Raw genomic sequence first — 17,843 nt, forward strand, 5'->3', positions numbered from 1 at the left:
GGGGCGGGGCCAGAGGGAGGGGGCGGGATTGTTCAGAGACTGGAGCTGTCCGAATTTGCCGGCTCTCCACATCAGACAGAGGCACCGGACTCTTGTTTTTCTCAACTCGGCAAATTTTATTTAGAAAAAAAGGTGGGGGAGGAAGAAAGTGACAGCGCTCTTTTAGGCCAAGGTCTTAGAAGAGAAACCTCCACATTTCTGCAGCACCTTAGCCCCCTGTCTGTCTCTCCTGGCTCAACCTCCCTCGGCTTCTGGAGCATGGAAAGGCTATGTCCCCTGCCGAAGGAGATTGGACGGTGAAGGTGCCTGGAAACGGCCAGAGAAAAGGCCCAGGCGGTCAATGTTGCGGTGGAGGACACTGTGCAGCACAGCCAGATGGGCTCCACCTTCACCCCCACCCTCCCTGGAGAAGTCCCGGATGAAGCGGCCACGCTCTGACTGGAAGATGAACTTCTGGGGCAAGGGCCCGTGCTCCCGGAGAAAGCCCCAGACACTGAGCAGCAGCAGACGCACTTCAAAAGGTGCCAGTTGGCTAAATACCTCGTGCATATTCCCCAGGGCTGGTGGCAGGAGGCTTCCTTCAGCCATGACAGCCACCAGGGTGCAGGATGCCTCCAGGTGCCAGGGGGAGTGGGCTGTATCAGGGTGGCGAGAGGCTTCCCAATGGCCCAAGAGGGCGGCCAGCAGCCCCCGCAGCAGCACGGAACAGTAGCACAGGGCTGGGGGAGCAGCTGCTACCAACTTTAACAGCTCAAAGAGCAGGGGCTGTTCCCGGAAGCGCCGGCCAATGCGGAGATCCCGCTCCACGGTGGCCCGGGCATGCTCCTCAGGAGGCCAGGCTAGCTCAGCACCGGCTGCATCGGGACACACACTCTCCACCAAGGTCACTGCCACTGCTTTGGCTGCCTCCGGGCTCAGGGTGGGAGCCCCCCAGCAGCCCACACATTCAGTCCCCCCAGGGGCACTGCAGCAGTGCACCAGGAGGCTGAGGAGGCTCTGGGTGTTATACATCACTTCTTGCTGATTGCGTGATTGGGCAAACTTGGGTGGCTTTAGGCCACGGCCGATGACTCCAGCGTGGAAAACAGACCAAATCCCTCCAGGGCCCGGCACAGCTGCAGTGTGCCGCCGGTTTGTGTCCAACAGGGAGGCCGAAGCCAAAGGAGCTGAAACAACTGAAAGAGTCTCATTATCCCCATCCACTTCCCCACCAAACAGTTCTGTGTTGCCCCGATGTAAGGCTCCCTCAACTAGCAGCTGCAGGACAGCCTTGAGCCCAGCCGGGGAGGTCTGGGAGAGGCGGGTAAGAAGCTGGGAGGCGGAAGCCACCCCTGGGGGACCGTGCAGCCTGAGAGAGGCAAAGAAGCGATGCACTCCAGCTCTCACCAGTCCCAGGAGTTGGGAAGGGCACAGGGCTTCCGGAGGAAAGGGACAAATGGCCAGGAGGGAGGCAGAGGCTTCGGCTACTTCCTCCTCAGGATGGAGCAGGAGAGGAGCCAGGTCAGACAGATGAGCAGAGGCCGACTCCCCAAACCGGGCCCCTAGGGCTGCAGGGCCCTCACCACCCTGCTGTTCCCACCCCACTAGCAGTGCCAAGTTACGCAGGAACCGAGCCGTGAAGGGAGGTTGCAAAGTCCCTGCATGTACCCTAGCCAGGCAGCTTCGGAAGGCCAGGGGCAGGAGGCCAGAGAGACTGACCACCAGCCCTGCGTATAACTGAGTGGCCAGACTCAACTCTTCAGGGCTTCGGGCCCGGCTCAGGAGATGGCCCAAGGCCTCAGGTCCGCAGCTAGGCCGGGTATAAACAGAGAGCAGGCCAAGGAGCTGGTGTTGCCAGAGGAAGCGTTTTCGTTCCAAACGTAACGTCTCTCCACACAGCTCTCCAACGTGGTTTCTTAGCGCATCTAGAAAGGGCACAGGGCGGGGGGGCGGGGGGGGGCCCAGCACCCCTTCCCCAGGAGACCCTCCCCGGTGATGAACCAGCTTTTGCAGGTGCAGCAGCAGTAGCTGGATCAGCCGGTCACAGGCCTCACGCACGGTGTCTGGCACAGCCAGGCCCTGGGTGGTAATGACTGAGGCAGGCATGGCTGTGTCCACCAGGAACTGCAACAGGCGGTAGGCACCTGCCCCAGAGGCCTGGCTCACCAGGTGCACGGCCAGGTTCAGCATGTTGTCCAGCTCCTCTCGGGGGAATCCCTGCAGGTGTTGCTGCAGCTGACTCAGCACAGCTGGGGGCTTAAGGCAATCCACCAGTTCTCCAGAGACTGTGCCCAGCAAAGCTGGTGACATGACTGCCAGCTGCAGGAGGAAGGGAACTGTGGCCTGAAGGGAGGGATCCCCACTCCGGCCGCCAGTGCCCCCTGCCAGACTGTCATGAAACATTCGCAGGAGCTCCCGTCGGATGCTGTCTCCATGGCGGGAGGCCAGGTGCCCTAGGATGCCTACAACTGAGGCAATCTTGGGCACCCGTTTCTCCCCAGGGATGGCAGGAGATCCAGGGAAGGGGTCTGTAGAGGGGGTCTGAGAAGAGCCTCCACCACTGCCACCAGCTCCACCTCCAGCCCCACTGTGAACACAGAAGTCCTTAAGGCCACAGGAGAGAACTCGGGAGATGATGGTGCCGGGAAAAGAGGAGCCAATATGCGCCACAACCCAGTCGAAGTGTGGGGAATGCTGGACAGAGGTATCCAGCAAGGCATCCACGCAAGCATCTGGGCAACTACCAATGAGAGCCGAGAGGCACTGAACATAGATGTCCATTAATGTGCGTGTGGCCCGACAGCCCATCCACAGCTGCAGCAAATCGTTGAGAGAGCCAGTGGCATGGGGCACACGCTGGTGCTGGCCCGAGTAAGTGCTGCTCAGTTGCCCCATGAGGTCAATGGACCATGCACTAATCACAGGCGCCCAGGCCTTCGGGTTGGCCCGGATAAACTCAGACAGCACCTGCTGCACTTCCTGCACCACATCCTCTAGACCAGGTCCCCCAGCAGGGACATGGGAGGGTGGCGGTGGACGGAGGTGAGGTGGACCAGCCACAGGGCTTTCATCCAGGGCAGCCAGGTGGGCCCGGACACTCTCATCAAAGACACCTCGCAAGTGGTCAAGCACAGCAGCCCGTGCAGGTGGCAAAGAGCGGAGCAAGAGAAGGCCACAGCGAGCATGTTCCCGAGCAGAGAGTTGGTGGCCCAGAACAGGGTCTACACCAGTCAGAAAGGCCTTGATTTCCTGCGACAGCTCCTGAGCACTGTAAGGAAGCAAAAGAAGCAGAGTTAGAGTGTTGGGAGTTGTTGAGCAAGTTACATTCCCTCTGTGAGCTTCAGTTTCTTTCTATGTAGAATAGGGATAACAGTACCTCCCTCAAAAGATAATATTCATAAAGCACGTAAGCACCATATCTAGGTCACACTAGTTACTCAGTAAATGCTAGCTATTTTTCTTTTAATAAATAACAATAGTATCAATATTAGATAACTCTTGTAATACATCAAGTTCTCTTTTAAGTACTTTACTTGTATTATTTCAATACAGATAACAGCCCAATAAGGTAGGTACCATTATGATCCCATTTTACAGGGAAGGAAACCAAGGTAAGTAATCAGACTATAAAGTCCAAGAGGGTAGTTAACAGTTCTCTGCTTTTCAACACTGGATCCTCTTCTACTGGGGTGCCTGGAATATGGGAAATACTCATAAATATTTGTTGAATTGAGTAAGTATATTTTGTGTTCCTGTAACATCTGCTTTAAACACACCTTTCTAGCTTTACTGCACTCCCCCCTACATACAAACGAGAACGCTGGATTTTGCTCTTAATGGAAAGAAAATTCTAAGCCCAAATTTGCCCCTTAGTAAGAGCTCTCCCTCCCCAAACCTGCTTCTTCCCATATTCTGCAAGCATCCTAACCACCAACCACTTGGACTCCACCACATCAACAGCCACCACCTTCCCAGAACCCTCAGTATGCCCCAGGAATCAAGGTGCCCCAGGGCAGAGACAAGCTAATGCCCTTCAACCCTTCCCCTCCTGAAACATATGGGTTCAGTCTTAGAGGTTCGGAAGCCAGTGTTACTTCCTCTTATTGCATTTTCTGACAGCATCCTCTAGAGGTTGATAAGGCTCTGACTGTGCCATTCATCTCTGGTTCCTCCAAAAAAAACCACTCTACGGTGAGGGGAGTGTCTCCGTTGGAGAGCAAGGGAAAGGCTAGAAGAAAGCATTCTGTGGGTTTCTGGGCCTGGGTGCTCAGGGAGTCTCCATGAAGTCAGGGGACCGTGGGTTCCCTCGGGTCTAAGGGACAGGGCACCTGGTTTCCCAAGAGTTCTGATATTCCCAATTCTTGGAAGAGCAAGGCCAGGATCCGGGGTAACTGGGCATTGGGGTTTAGGGGTAGGCAGTACCGAGATCTTGGGAGTGCGGGCACTGGAGCCCAGAGTTTTAGTGAGGCAGTCCCTGAGTTCTGGGAAGACCCGTCCGGGAATCTCTGAGAACCCGGACGCGAGTTCTCGAGGTGGGATCCGGGTTTCCGCCGAGAAGGCTGGTTATCGGCGCGGGACCCCGCGGTAGGGAAAGATGCCAGGGGCTCTGACTACCTGAGCGGCGCGGGACCGTGGGAGACCGGGGCAGGCCCGGGAGGCCCTGGGGCCCCGGGAGGGTCGCACAACGCGGACATCCCGGAGCCCTAGCCCGAGCCCGAAGCGGGAGCGACGGAGCGCAGGAGGCGCATGCGCGCTGCCGGGAAACCCGAAAGGAACCAGCGACAAAGCCTCTCAGGAAAACCAATCCGGCGACGTCCGTGACCCTCACACATTGGTTCCGAGATGAGTCGGCGTCCCAGAACGGGGCTGCACCCGAGAGCGGGAAGCCGACCCACCCTCAACGCAACCATTTTTTTCCCCCGAGAGGGCTATTTACACAGACTAAGGCTAGCTGCGACCACTTAATTGGATTTAATTAATTTTCCTAAAACCGAAACAAAATTTTCAACTCTCGATGTTTTAAAAAAAGAAGCACCTTAGGAAACATTTTAATCAATAACCAGTGACAATGTAAAAAGCAGTTAAAGGAGAGAAGGGAAGAAGGAAAGCGGAAGAGAGACGGAAAGAAAGGAATGAAAGTCCGTAAGAGAAGATGAAGACAAGGAAAGAGAGGGAGAGGAGGAAGCCTGAAAAAATTGGGCTGGCTACGCTGAAGGTGTTCTCCCAGTCCTAGGTTAGCACTACGATCTCTGTCAGGCTTCCCAGTCTCCCAGTGCAGTGGGGGCCTTCCCCAACCTCACATCCCCATAGCTGCAGAGAGAGCTTGGTAACCTTATGAGGATATAATACACCTCATCAAGAGCCCCCGCTCCAACCAGTCTATCTAGATCACGTTCCAGCTATTCCACTAACCGGCTGTGTACTACATTTAACCCCTCTCTGCCTGTTTGCTTTTCTGGAAATCGGGATGTTAATAGTACAATTACCTCACGGGCTTGTGAAAATTTAAACCAGGTAATATGTTTACTGTATAGCACTTGGTGCCTGCAATGGTAGGTAAGCACTATATAAGCAACAGCTGTTTTTATTATATTTGTTGAATGAACCCCAGCTCTTTGACAACAGGGATGTTGCCAGTTTTGTTAAAGGCTTTATCATCATCACATACAACATTGTCTTCCTGGCATGTAGCAGGCTCTTAATAGTTGGTTGGATGAATGAAAAGGAAGGTAGGTTCTGAGGCCTGTATTAACCAGAGGGCTTACTGTTCTCAGTGGAAATGTGAGTTAGAATAACACCAGATGATAGGTTCTAAAGATACCTTTGAAGTGACGGTGTTTTAAAAGCTAAATGATTAATTATGGTGGTTCTATATTTATTCTTAAATTTTAGAAGTTCGATCACTCATGAAGCGTATATGCTCTAGGACAGTAAATGAGACAATTTCTGCTCCTAGCTCTGCTTCAAACTTGGACCCAACACTTCCCTTCTCTGGGCCTTGACTTTTGATCTATGAAAAGTAGCTTTTGGGGACTTCCCTGGTAGTCCAGTGGTTAAGACTCTGCATTTCCACTGCAGGGGGCATGCGTTAGATCCCTGGTGGGGGAACTAAGATCCGCACGCCTCACGACATAGCCAAAAAAAAAAGTGCCTTTTGAACACGATAAATTCTTCCAGCTATGAGACTATTATGTGGTCCTTGCCCTTAAAGATTTCACAATCTAAGGGTGCTTGTTTTGGAGTTAGACAGATCTGGATTCATGTCTGCTATTAATTAGCAATGTAACCCTGAGCAAGTGACTCAGCTGCTCGGAGCCCCTTTCCTTAACTGTAAAATGGCGCATGTTATATCGTATCTCACAAACTTTTTGCAAAGATCACTTCAGATTATTCACCTATTTCTTTCTCTCTCTTTTTTTTTTTTTTTCTTTTTCTTTTTTTGGCCATGCCATGCAGTATGCAGGATCTTAGTCCTCCGACCAGGGATCAAACCCGTGCCCCCACAGTGGAAGCATGGAGTCCTAACCACTGGACTGCCAGGAAATTCCCACTTCAGATTATTTGTGTAAAGAATTTAGCACAATACCAGGTACAGAAACTCTTCTTTGAACGCAGCAAGCTCCTTTCTGCCTTAGGCACAGGGGGTAGAACAAAATTATGAAAGGAGATGGGAATCCCAAGATGTTGAAATTCCTTCTCCCTGCAGCTTCTCCCTTCCTCTCCTTACCGCATCTGAATATATTTCAGGTTCACACAAGTACTTTTTCCTTTCTGTGTTCAAAACTGGACATAATACTGTCTCCATAGAAAAATAGCTGATACCAGGTTTTAGCCCAGGGGAAGTAGCAGGTGAGCCTGGAACATTGTGCCAGACAGCAAGGAATTGCTCAGATACTGGTGGTGCTGTGTCAAAAGGACACAGGACCAGAACTTTCTTGGTGGTCCAGTGGTTAAGACTCTGTGCCTCCATTGCAGGGGGCACAGGTTCAATCCGTGGTTGGGGAACCAAGATGCTGTATCCTGTGTGCCCCCCCGGACCCCCCCCTCAAAAAAAAGACACAGGCTTTGGCTGGCCAGTTTGGTATGATTTGGAGCATGAAAAAGTGATAGTAACAGATGTTTAACAACCAAAATGAGATTTTTAAAAGGAAGTAGGGGTTTCCTTTACAGAATATGTAAAATGAGTAACATGGATGAATGAATGATACAATTAGAAAAATCACCATTTTGCAGCAGTAACTAATTCAGGTATGGATCATCATGGATGCTAAAACCATTGTTGAGAGGTCATTGGGGAACAGGGTGTTCATACAATCTCAAAGTATCACTCCATAGATTGCTTATTAATTACAAAGGGAAAGAATACCTTAACCGTGGAGAAATCAGACAGACACCCACTTAACACTAGGAATCACCAATAATGAGACAAACTAATATTATATGTGTGGACGAAAAATTCGCCTGCCTGCTATATCAGAAAACAAACAATGTTGCGGCCATCAAGCAATCAGCCACTATGACTGTCTCCGACGGTCTCCAAACAGGCTGCCCTCCATCAAACCATCAACCACAGCAGCCATCCCCAGTGGTGCACCCTGAGGAGATTCAGGAGGAAAAAGAACAGGATACTGGCCATAGGTAGTTAAGGAGCATATCAAAGAGCCGAGACTCTTGCATCTTCCCATACATAGAAAAGCACTAAATTAATTAACTTGAGAAGTCTGATTTTCTTTAATTAACAATAATCTTTGATGTCCCAACTACCTGGTTTTTGTTGCAAAAACACCTCTATATCCTGGCTCCTCCCTTACCTCAGAGCTATCTGACAGGCTGTCTTCCAGGTTTAAGTTTTCAGCAAGTCTGCTGAATCAAACATAATTCTCAACCTTTAGGTTGTGTATTTTTTTTTCAGTCAACACTTACTTCTTGATGAAATGCAATGGGAAGTACACAATATCCTCTATGTAGAATTTTTCCCAGAAATGCTTAACCTACATCTATTGATGAGGAAACATATGGAAACACTCAGACAAACCCAGGCTGTGAGATATTCTTTAATTAATTAATTTAGGCTGGACTCTTCGAAGACACCAAGTCACCTAAGACAAGGTAGGGGTACTGTTCTGGATTGAAGGAGACTAAAGGGACATGACAATTAAACGCTATGCGTGATCCTTAACGGTGTCTGGATTGAGGAAACAATAAACGCTATAAAAAATATTATCCACAGCTGAGGAAATGTGAATATGAAAACCTGAATTTTAGCTATTCCACCAATGTTCAATGTCTTAGGTGTTTTGGCTATATAGAAGCATGTCCTAAGGGATAAAATCTCATCTGCAACTGACTTTCAAATGAGTCAGCAAAGACAACAATTATACATACTTGAACACACACATATATATGCAAGCGGGTAAGGAGATCAAGTATAGCCGAATGTTAAAAACTGGTAAATCCAAGTAGAGTGCATATTTAAGGGCTCAGTGTGCTAATCTCTTAACTTTACCGAAGGTTTGAAAATGTTCAAAATGTAAACTTGAGGAGGGGGGAGCACAACACTGTACCCAAACCCTCCCTCTTCCAGGAAGCCTGCACTGATTTAACAGAGCAAGGAGAGAATATGCTTTTCCCCAGTTGACCACATCTCTGCACACATAGCTTCTCACTTTAATTAACCACCCCAGCCCTGGCTTCCAACAAACAGAATTTCTGAACGTTAAAAGGGAAAAATAATGTTCACTTTATAAAAATATAATCCAGCAAAGGAAGCAGAGACAACCACGGTCACTTGTCCACCCTGGTCACACAGAGGAGGTGGTAGGGCCAGTATCAAGACCATTACCTCCTCTGCTATCTCTACAGAACACCTTATTTTTGTCAGAAATGGAAAGATGGAGTGTCACTCATCGGGGAGACAGGGCCATCATGGAGGGTGGTTTCTTGTTGCCTTTGGTCAAGTAAGAACTGTGGGTCCTGTTTCCCAATTGTCTTGTTTCCACACTCACAGCCCCTTTTCGTGGCCTATCCCCATTCCTACATTTAATCACACACATCTCAGTGAGAATGCTAGGGCATTTTTACAAACGGAGTTGACTGCTTAGGACCCCCTCTCCAATCTTTCTTTTCTACCCTCTACCTCTCAATACATCCCTCCAGGGCAGGTCACTAGGCCATTAGGGAAGAGGAATCTGGGGACAGTGAAAAGGAGCAACGCTTTCTCCAAAGTCCTCTGAAATAACCATCGAGTCCTCCTGGCTCCAGCTGAGAATCTTCTGGTGGAAGGGGTGTGACATTTAGCTCTTATCTTCAAGGTCCTCCATGTCTACATCCTGGGGGACTTTTGTCTTCTTTTTTGATTTGGGCTGTGGTTCACTAGTCTTGGCTGACTTGAGGGGGGCTTCCACTGAGCAAAGGGAAAGAGGAAGCATTAAAGAACCCAAATGAACCCAGCTGCCCCCTCACCCCAGCTTCTGTGCCCTCGCCTCACCTTCCATGGCTGCTTTCTCTTTCTGGGCAAGCCGGATCTGCTGGAGGAGTTTTCTGCGCTTCTTCCCAGACAGAGTAATGTTGGCACGTGCACTGGACCTGAAGGATTGGTAAGAGCAAAAATATCCAGGTTAACCTGAACCAATACAGACCACACAGTGGTCCTGGTTACTGAAAAGGTCTTTGGATCCAAGTCAAAGAACTGTTACTTTACCTAAAACTAGTCTTAACACATACATAAAGTAACATTAATTGCTAAAATTTAGTACATAATAGAAACGTTTCCTCCTCTTATTTTATAAATATATAAATATAAATATATATATATATATATATGTGTGTATATACATTTTTTTTTGTGGCCATTCAACATGAAGGATCTTAGTTCCCTTGACCAGGGATCGAACCCATGCCCCCTGTATTGGAAGCGCAATTGGTCTTAACCACTGGACCGCCAGGGAAGTCCCTTATTCTTGATACTTCTAACAGCAGATGTGGTGGGTGGGGGAGGTTTCCCACATCAAGTAATTCTCCAAATTCTCAATGGACATTGACTGGGTGTCCTACAAATTTAACTCCATTTGGACACTATCTACCAGGACATAGCAACAGATACCAAAGGTTAAGTTTTCCCCCACTTCAAATGCCAATCACATATCCAGGTTGTTACCTGTACTTCTGATTGACCAGTCATAACTTGGGGTTCTCATGATCGCCTTCTCAGACTCGATAATTTGCTAGAATAGCTCACAGAACTCAGGGAAACATGTATTTGCATTTACTGATTTATTATAAAACGATACAACTCAGGAACAGTCAGATGGAAGAGAAGCATAGGGTAAGGTATGGAAGGGGCCAGAGGTTCCATGCTCTCTCCAGGTGAGCCAGCCTCCCAGTACCTCCACCAGTGGACCAATCAGGAGCTGGTTCAAGAGGTTGTGTAGAGCTTAATCTACAGCACCCACCCACCCCCTTCCCACAGGCAGTGAGAGGGAATTAAATTTCCAATCCTCTAATCACTTCATCCTTCTGATGACCAGCCCCACGCTAAGTCACCATTTGCATAAATTTAGGTGTGCTCAAAAGGGGATCCTTATGAACAAAAAGCCACTCTTATCACTCAGGAAATTTAGCTCTGCCAGAAAGCAGAGACAAGGACCAAATATATTTATTATGCCGCTTTATAAACTAAATATTTATAATAAACAAGTCAATGAAAGAATGGGGTGGGAACTCTGCCCCAAGACTCAAGATTATATGCAAAATCTCACATGTGCCCTTGTGAAAATTCATCGAATGATTCGCCGCACACTTATGTGTGTGCTTTTAAATGTACTTATAAAAAAATCTGTGTGGGGCTTCCCTGGTGGCGCAGTGGTTCAGAGTCCGCCTGCCGATGCAGGGGACACGGGTTCGTGCCCCGGTCCGGGAAGATCCCACATGCTGCGGAGCGGCCGGGCGTCCGGAGCCTGTACTCCGCAACGGGAGAGGCCACAACGGTGAGAGGCCCGCGTACCGCAAAATAAATAAATAAATAAATAAATAAATAATCTGTGCGAGTGAATAATGTTACTTGGGGAGGTGGGGGAGTCCACAGCTCTCCTTAGATTCTCATCAGAGTCCAAGAACCAAAGAAAGGTTGTGAGCTACAGGTACAGTGAGAGACTAGTAGAGTTTAGGCACAAACGTTCCTTGCATAAACGTGAGTACACAAGGAAAGCAAAAAGGTGTTAGCTGCTCCGGAGCTCGACAAGGAGGAGGGAAGGAGGCATGGTGGGGAGGACCAAAAGGGAGAGGGTCTGGCACTCACGCCCGCTTCTTGAGGTGGTGCCTCGTGATCAGCCCTTCGTCTATCACAGCCCCGACCACCTGGTGCTTCAGTCGCCGCTCCCGGTTCAACACCCGCCGTCGCTTGAACAGCTTCTTCTTCAGCTCCTAAGGGGGAGGAAGATGCTTAATCAGAGGGGTGCCGTGCACCGCGACCCGGGACCCCGCACCCGGCGACACTGGCCCATCGAGTCCATCTCGGGCGAGGGTAAAGGGCTCCAGGACGCTTGGGAAACAGGGTCGGGATCCCACACAGTCACCGTTCGCGGCCGGTTGATCTTCCCCCCTGGAGCACCCATTGCTGCGTTGCGAAACCAGCTCAGGGTCCAGCATTTCAGCTCTGCGCAGGGTCCGTGTGCGCCCCACCCCTCAGTCCTCCGCTAGCCAATCGCAGCTGGGAGGGGGCGGGTCCTGGAGCTATATAAAGGAGCCCGGTCGGCGTCTTGGCCTTTCTGAGGACAGCGACTGAGTGAGTGTCGGCTCTGGCGTTTTCACCGGCTGGCCTTGCGGGGTTTCTGGGTGGGGCCTGTTGACCCTCCTTTTCTTGGCGGGGACCGGGCGTGCGGTCCCGGTCCGCGTAATGTACGGAGGTAGAGGGAAAGGGCTCCGGCCCCCTCGGCGTCATGTCTTCGGTACCGGCGGCTTCCATTCCGCGGGTTCTATCCTCAAGCGCCGGGACACAGGGCTCCAAGGAGTAGGGCAGAACCGAGGTTCAGCAGACTGGTGCTCACACCTTCTCCTTTGATTTCAGGTCTGTGGAGCCGCCCCAGGAGCCGGAGCTGTCGCATCCCCTCCTCTTCACTTTCCGTTGCAAACAATAAAAGCCGTTCGTACCGTAGTAAGTTTGTGTCCGCGTTCCTTTTCTCCGAGGCTGCAGAGTTAGGGAGGCTGTACGCGTGATTCCTCACAGCGTATTTTGCAAATCTTCCCTTGGACCTCAGGCCCCTGCCGGAGTACGGGCGACATTTTCGCAGAAGTTTCTCCGGCCGACCTTGCCGTCACCTCCGGATGGCAGCCCTGCGCCGAACCCTGAACCTGGCGGCGGCGGCCCGTCGCGCCGTGGCGGGTAGGGAAGGTGGACAGAGGGAGGGCAAGTTGGGTTGTTTGTTACACAGGAGTCTAGTCCCTGAAATTGTGCCGCTTAAAGCCCCAGGCCACATTGGTGTGGGTTTTGTCGCGTTTTGCTGGAACTGGGCGCTGGGTGACGCAAGTCCTCCGCTCGTCCACAGGCTCCCTGGCTGGTAGCTGCCTGGCGGACCGCCGCCTCTGGGATAAGCTCCCCGCCCAGCCCCGTCAGGGCAGCGCGGGCACCTTCGACTGGTTCTTTGGATACGAGGAAGCCCAGGGGCTCCTACTGCCGCTGCTGCAGGAGGCACCAGCTGCCTGTCCACCGCGGGTGTTGGACGTGGGCTGTGGGACTTCCAGCTTGTGCACGGGCCTCTACACCAAATGCCCGCACCCAGTGGGCGTGCTGGGGGTGGACTCCTCTCCTGTGGCTGTGGCCCACATGAACAGCCTCCTGGAAGGTGGCCAAGGCCAAACACCCCTGTGCCCGGGGCACCCTGCCTCACGCCTCCACTTCATGCAAGCTAATGCCCTCGACCTGCAGCCAGTGGCTTCCTCAGGCTCTTTCCATCTAGTGCTAGACAAGGGTACCTGGGATGCTCTTGCCCAGGCTGGTCTGCCTGGGGCTTACCAGCTGCTGTCAGAGTGCCTGAGGGTCCTAAGCCCTGGGGGGACCCTGATTCAGTTCTCAGATGAGGACCCTGATGTGCGGCTGCCCTGCCTGGAGCAGGGGTCCCAAGGCTGCACTGTGTCTGTGCAGGAGCTGGGCCCTTTCGGGGGCATCACCTACTTTGCTTACTTGGTTCAAGGCTTCAATTAAAGACTTTTAAAACCTGACCCTAGTGTTTCTGTTGGGTGAGGAGTTGGAGAAAGCTTTTGTCTTGGCAAGACGACCGGAAAATGAGGATTTGGATCCGGGCTTTCATATTAGCTGTGTGCACACAGTATTGAATATTTCTGTGCCCCAGTTTGCTCATCTGCAAGGTTGGAATAATACCTGGAGTTATGTGGATTCCATACAACAACAGGTGAAACACTTAGCAGTGCCAGGCACAAGATGAGGGCTGAATAAAGAAGGTACAAGTGGGTCATCCGAACTCCTAAAAGCACAGATAGGAATTCTTAATCCAGATTCCTTGGATATGACTTGTGTGTGACCCAGGGGCCTAACCTGTGAGCCTTCATTTTTCTCAGCTTGTAAAAGGGGAAGATTGTGAAAGGATAGGTAGAAGGGCTTCATAAACCTAGGTAAAATGTTTGAGGACAGTGATACTTACCCTCAAAGCTCCTGGGAGGCAGGAAATGGGAATATTCCACAAAGCAGCTTCTGCACACATGGGAACCTGATGCCGAGTCCCAGAGAGGACAGGGATTGGGGGCTTCCTGACAATCTGTCTCCTCTGGAAGCCAGTAGGCATCTTGATCTACCTGTTCCTGCCCCCAGCTGAGTTCTGGGTTAAAGGTTCTTAAGGGAGATTTGGGGTCCAGTGAGCTCCAAGTCCAGCCTGGGGGGTGGGAGGGAGGGAGTTAGAGCCCATTAACAGTGAAAAATATACCTGATATATGACTGGATTTTTTTTTAAGATAAAACAAATTCATGTAATTTCTTTTGCTTATAAAAATGATACAGCAATTATAATGAAGAGCCTAACTTAACAGCTTCAGTTTCCTCATGAGGGAGAAAGTATCCTTCCCCACTGGGTCCTGAAAAATATATGTAAAAGTGTTCAGCACAGTGCCTGGCATATAGCAAAAGTAGCTTCTGTAACAGTATATAGACATGAAGAAAAATCTGGAGGAGAAGGCATCCAAAATGTTAATCTCTGGGTAGTCGGATTTGGGGTGATTTTATTCTTTCCCCCATGACAAAAATATCTTAAAGTATTAAAAATACATATTAAAAGGTGTCACCTATCTGACATCACAACTGCCTTTTAAAGTTCATCAACTTTGCCAACCACCTTGACTTTTTTTTTTTTTTTTTTTTGCGGTACGCGAGCCTCTCACTGTTGTGGCCTCTCCCGTTGCGGAGCACAGGCTCCGGACACGCAGGCTCAGCGGCCATGGCTCACGGGCCCAGCTGCTCTGCTGCATGTGGGATCTTCCCGGCCCGGGGCACGAACCTGTGTCCCCTGCATAGACAGGCGGACCCTCAACCACTGCACCACCAGGGAAGCCCCACCTTGACTTTTATCTCCCACCTCTACATTTTTCTTCACTGTGTTTACTGAGCACCTACTGCGTGCTGCTTAATGCAAGAGACACAACTAAGTTGTCCTGCTTAGACCATCCCATTCACAACAGCCTCATTTGAACCAGCCACCTCCCTCACCTGGTTCTTCACTTTGGTCCTGGAAGACCTCAACCTCCTCTTCCTCATCATCAGTGAGCAGCTGCAGCTCCTTGTGTGGCCACCGGAGCTCCCCACTCTCTTCACTCCCTTCAGCCTCAGCGGCTTCCACCACGATGGAGGGGAGGTGGGTCTTTTGACAGACAACCTGGATGGGCACAGCAGGGGGCTTGGGCCAAATTAGAATGAGCCAACAGCAAGACACAAGGTGGGGAAGTACTAACCTGAACATCCTGGTGACCTTCAACCTGGCCAATTTCTCCTCTGTCGTCCCAGAGAGGGTTGGTGAGTCTAGGACTTTCTGGTTGCTGGGAGGAGCCTGGGCTCTCTCTAGGCCAAGGCCCATCCTCGCTGCTCCCTGGCACAAGGGCCATGGGTGCTGATTCTTGGAGTGCAGGGTGGTTGAACTCAGTAGAGTATCCCTGCCCAGAGCACCCCACAGACTGTTCCTTTAATCTGCTTTGGAGCCTGGCCCCTTAATCACTTCTGAGGAGAAGAGGCTGACATGCAAGGAGATTATGGGCCTTTCAGGGGAGGGGACAATCCCAAGAGGTGGAATAGGAGCTTTATTTCTACTCACTCCCTGGTGACACTGGGAAAGGCGGAAGTAGGAGTTAACGAGGGCATCTGGATTAAAGCCCTGTGAGTGAAGAGCTTTGATAAACTTGGAATTTTCTGGTTGTTACTGGGTCTCCCACATTGACATGTTTCTTTGTATCTTATTTAATGAATATTTTTATGGTGTATGCTATTTGCCAGGAACTGTTTTAAATGCTTTTCATATAAACTTATTTAATTATCCTAAAACTATGAGATAAATACTGTTATTAGCCTCATTTTCCGATGCAGAAACCGAGAAACAAAGAACTTAAACGATTTGCCCGGGGTCACACAACTAAGAGGTGTTTTCTTCTCCAAACTAGAATTCGGTATGTTACACAAAATCCATGGTTTAAAAAAAAAAAAAGGTTATATACCGTGAAGAGAAAGGTAACGTTTACTTTCAACAAGTAAAATAAAAAGAAAACATAAATATACCCTTCTCCCCACCCGGTACACTTGGCTTTGAGTTTTTGTTCAGGAGTTGAAGGGATTGAAGGCAGTCAATAGATTGATGTTTATAAGTATCTGAATGTCCTTATGTACTGTATTGGAAAAGCACAGAGCACAGCCTTGACCCTCTATTGATCAGGACATTCCGGAGCTGGGCAACTGTAAAACTCACAGCAACAATGAAGACACTTACTCTCCCCTTAGCAATCCTCCTCGGGATTTCATGACAAGGGGCCCCACGCTCGGCCCTGGGTGCCAACACCTCTTGACGTGGTCAACCTCCTCAGCTAAACCTAGTCTTAACACCCAGCCGCTCTAGCTTCGAAACGTTTCTCTGGCCAGGCCCTCTCTAGCCCGGCCCCGTCTCTATGGTTTCCTGTGTGAGGCGTTCTAGCCTGCGCAGATTGAGACGTCGCGGCGGCCTTGCTAGGCTACTGGAGGCTCCGGAGTGCGTCTCGCTGGTCGCGCGGTCGGCCATGGAGACCCTGCGCAAAGCGCTGATTGCGGGCGCAGTGCTGGGCGTGGGGGCTGGCGTGGGCACCGCGCTCTTTGTCCTCGTGACCCCGGGAGAGCAGCAGAAGCAGGCGATGCTAAAGGTGTGAGCAGCTGGGAGGCCGAGGTGGGGCGAGCGGGCGGAGAACCGCCGGCTGGTAGCGCGGACTACGAACCTCCCTTTCTGCCCGCAGGAGATGCCGGAGCAGGACCCGCAGCGCAGGGACGAGGTGGCCGGGACCAAAGAGCTACTTCTGGCCACTTTGCAGGAGGCCGTGGCCACGCAAGAGAACGTCGCCTGGAGAAAGAACTGGATGAGTGGCGGCGGCGGGAAGTCAGCCTGAGGCCAGACCTGCCCCCGTGCGCGCCGGGACCTCCGCTGCAGCGCAGGAGCCCGAGCCGGCCTTACTCCTCTGTGGGCCGGCGGGGAGTCCAGACACGCGCAGATCTCTTCGGGACCTGGGGAGCTGCCGCCGGGTGAGCACGTTCCCCCCCAAACCCTGCATTGACTGTGTTTTAACGTCCACGTCTTGGGCCAGGGCATCGGATGTGGCTAACGGAAGGAACCAATAAATCATGTTCCTCCATCCAGAGAGTGAGCACTGCGGCTGGACGCCCATAAAAGCCTAGAGTGTTATGGGGGTCAGTGCTGCGGGCGGGCTTGAGTGCAGCTCCCGCCTGCCCCGCCCTTCATGTGACGCTGAAGCCCTATAGGCAGAGCGACCACGTTTTCAAAACACACGTCAGGTCACGTGGTTTGCGTGAGTGTACTTTCGGGGATAACCAAGTGATGTTCTTGAAATCGTTATCCTGGAAACTCTTGTGTAGTAAATACCCATAGAGGACACTCTGGGTGCCTGTCCTTCGAATGAGGTTGGAGAGGGGCTTCTAGCAATTAACATGTGCCATAATGCCTTCTGTGACCTTAATTCGTAGTAGGAGCGGTAAAAGGGGTGTGCTTTGAGTCAGATCTTGTTTCAACTCCTCCATGTTTTTAACCTCTGAGCCTTAGTCCTGTTCCATAAAAGGTGATAATGGGGACTTTCCTGGTGGTCCAGTGGCTAAGACTCTGTGCTCCCAATGCAGGGGGCCCTGGTTCGATCCCTGGTCAGGGAACTAGATCCCAGGTACTGCAACAAGAGTTTGCATGCTGCAACTAAGAGATCCCACATGTTGCAACGAAGATCCAGAGTGCTGCAACTAAGACCTGGTGCAGATAAATACATAAATAAATAAATGGTGACAATTATCTTGAGAGTTGTAAAAAGGTGAACTTAGGAATGTAAAGTGCAGTGCCAGGCACAGGGCAGCCTCTCACTAAATGCACTGGGGTTTTCCTCCCACAAGGTTTTCACTGTAGTGGCTTTCAATTTCTGAATCCGTCACAGGATCCATTGGCGATGCCACTGATGGGATGAGATAAAGCTGTCAGTGGGGTGGCCGCCCTACAGCGAAGTCAACCATTTCACTCCCCTTTTGTCTATTTTATGTCCCGTGGTTCCAAACAAGATTGCAATTGATGGGGGATGGGGGGGCTGCTTGTATTAAATAAAGCCGGAACACACTAAATAAAGCTTGGTAACACTGAGGT

The 17,843-nt window shown here is 50.9% G+C and overlaps 4 protein-coding genes across 4 annotated transcripts; 2 read left to right on the forward strand and 2 right to left on the reverse strand.

Annotated features, from left to right (window-relative positions):
• Positions 1-111: 111 nt before the first annotated feature.
• Positions 112-4,706, reverse strand: INTS5 (integrator complex subunit 5). The gene is made up of 2 exons (XM_082844474.1): positions 4,594-4,706; positions 112-3,247 (listed from the first exon to the last, which is right to left on the reverse strand). The coding sequence occupies exons 1-2, from the start codon at positions 4,671-4,673 to the stop codon at positions 268-270; spliced, it is 3,060 nt and encodes a 1,019-aa protein (XP_082700600.1). The 5' UTR covers positions 4,674-4,706; the 3' UTR covers positions 112-267.
• A 3,311-nt stretch (positions 4,707-8,017) lies between these two features.
• Positions 8,018-11,617, reverse strand: LOC309965249 (uncharacterized protein C11orf98). The gene is made up of 4 exons (XM_082844638.1): positions 11,553-11,617; positions 11,276-11,400; positions 9,467-9,564; positions 8,018-9,382 (listed from the first exon to the last, which is right to left on the reverse strand). The coding sequence occupies exons 1-4, from the start codon at positions 11,589-11,591 to the stop codon at positions 9,273-9,275; spliced, it is 372 nt and encodes a 123-aa protein (XP_082700764.1). The 5' UTR covers positions 11,592-11,617; the 3' UTR covers positions 8,018-9,272.
• A 362-nt stretch (positions 11,618-11,979) lies between these two features.
• On the forward strand, positions 11,980-13,177 carry CSKMT (citrate synthase lysine methyltransferase; the record flags this gene model as incomplete). Its single annotated transcript, XM_082844767.1, has 3 exons — positions 11,980-12,130; positions 12,234-12,358; positions 12,522-13,177. Exons 2-3 carry the CDS (start codon positions 12,301-12,303, stop codon positions 13,175-13,177), a joined length of 714 nt encoding a protein of 237 aa, XP_082700893.1. The 5' UTR covers positions 11,980-12,130; positions 12,234-12,300.
• Positions 13,178-16,159: 2,982 nt separating this feature from the next.
• Positions 16,160-17,546, forward strand: UQCC3 (ubiquinol-cytochrome c reductase complex assembly factor 3). Its single transcript, XM_082845426.1, has 2 exons — positions 16,160-16,356; positions 16,447-17,546. The coding sequence occupies exons 1-2, from the start codon at positions 16,237-16,239 to the stop codon at positions 16,594-16,596; spliced, it is 270 nt and encodes an 89-aa protein (XP_082701552.1). The 5' UTR covers positions 16,160-16,236; the 3' UTR covers positions 16,597-17,546.
• Positions 17,547-17,843: the final 297 nt, after the last annotated feature.

The sequence above is a fragment of the Leucopleurus acutus genome (genome assembly GCF_964270905.1).
Source record: "Leucopleurus acutus genome assembly, chromosome: 8".
Classification (NCBI taxonomy): domain Eukaryota; kingdom Metazoa; phylum Chordata; class Mammalia; order Artiodactyla; family Delphinidae; genus Leucopleurus; species Leucopleurus acutus.

Coding starts and splice junctions, on each gene's coding strand:
- INTS5 (XM_082844474.1), bottom strand. CDS start 4,673: ATGTCCGCGTTGTGCGACCCTCCCGGGGCCCCAGGGCCTCCCGGGCCT. Junction 3,248..4,593: donor CACGGTCCCGCGCCGCTCAG/GTAGTCAGAGCC, acceptor GCTTCCTTACAG/TGCTCAGGAGCTGTCGCAGG.
- LOC309965249 (XM_082844638.1), bottom strand. CDS start 11,591: ATGGGTGCTCCAGGGGGGAAGATCAACCGGCCGCGAACG. Junction 9,565..11,275: donor CACCACCTCAAGAAGCGGGC/GTGAGTGCCAGA, acceptor CCAATCCTTCAG/GTCCAGTGCACGTGCCAACA. Junction 9,383..9,466: donor AGAGAAAGCAGCCATGGAAG/GTGAGGCGAGGG, acceptor CCCTTTGCTCAG/TGGAAGCCCCCCTCAAGTCA.
- UQCC3 (XM_082845426.1), top strand. CDS start 16,237: ATGGAGACCCTGCGCAAAGCGCTGATTGCGGGCGCAGTGCTGGGCGTG. Junction 16,357..16,446: donor AGAAGCAGGCGATGCTAAAG/GTGTGAGCAGCT, acceptor TTCTGCCCGCAG/GAGATGCCGGAGCAGGACCC.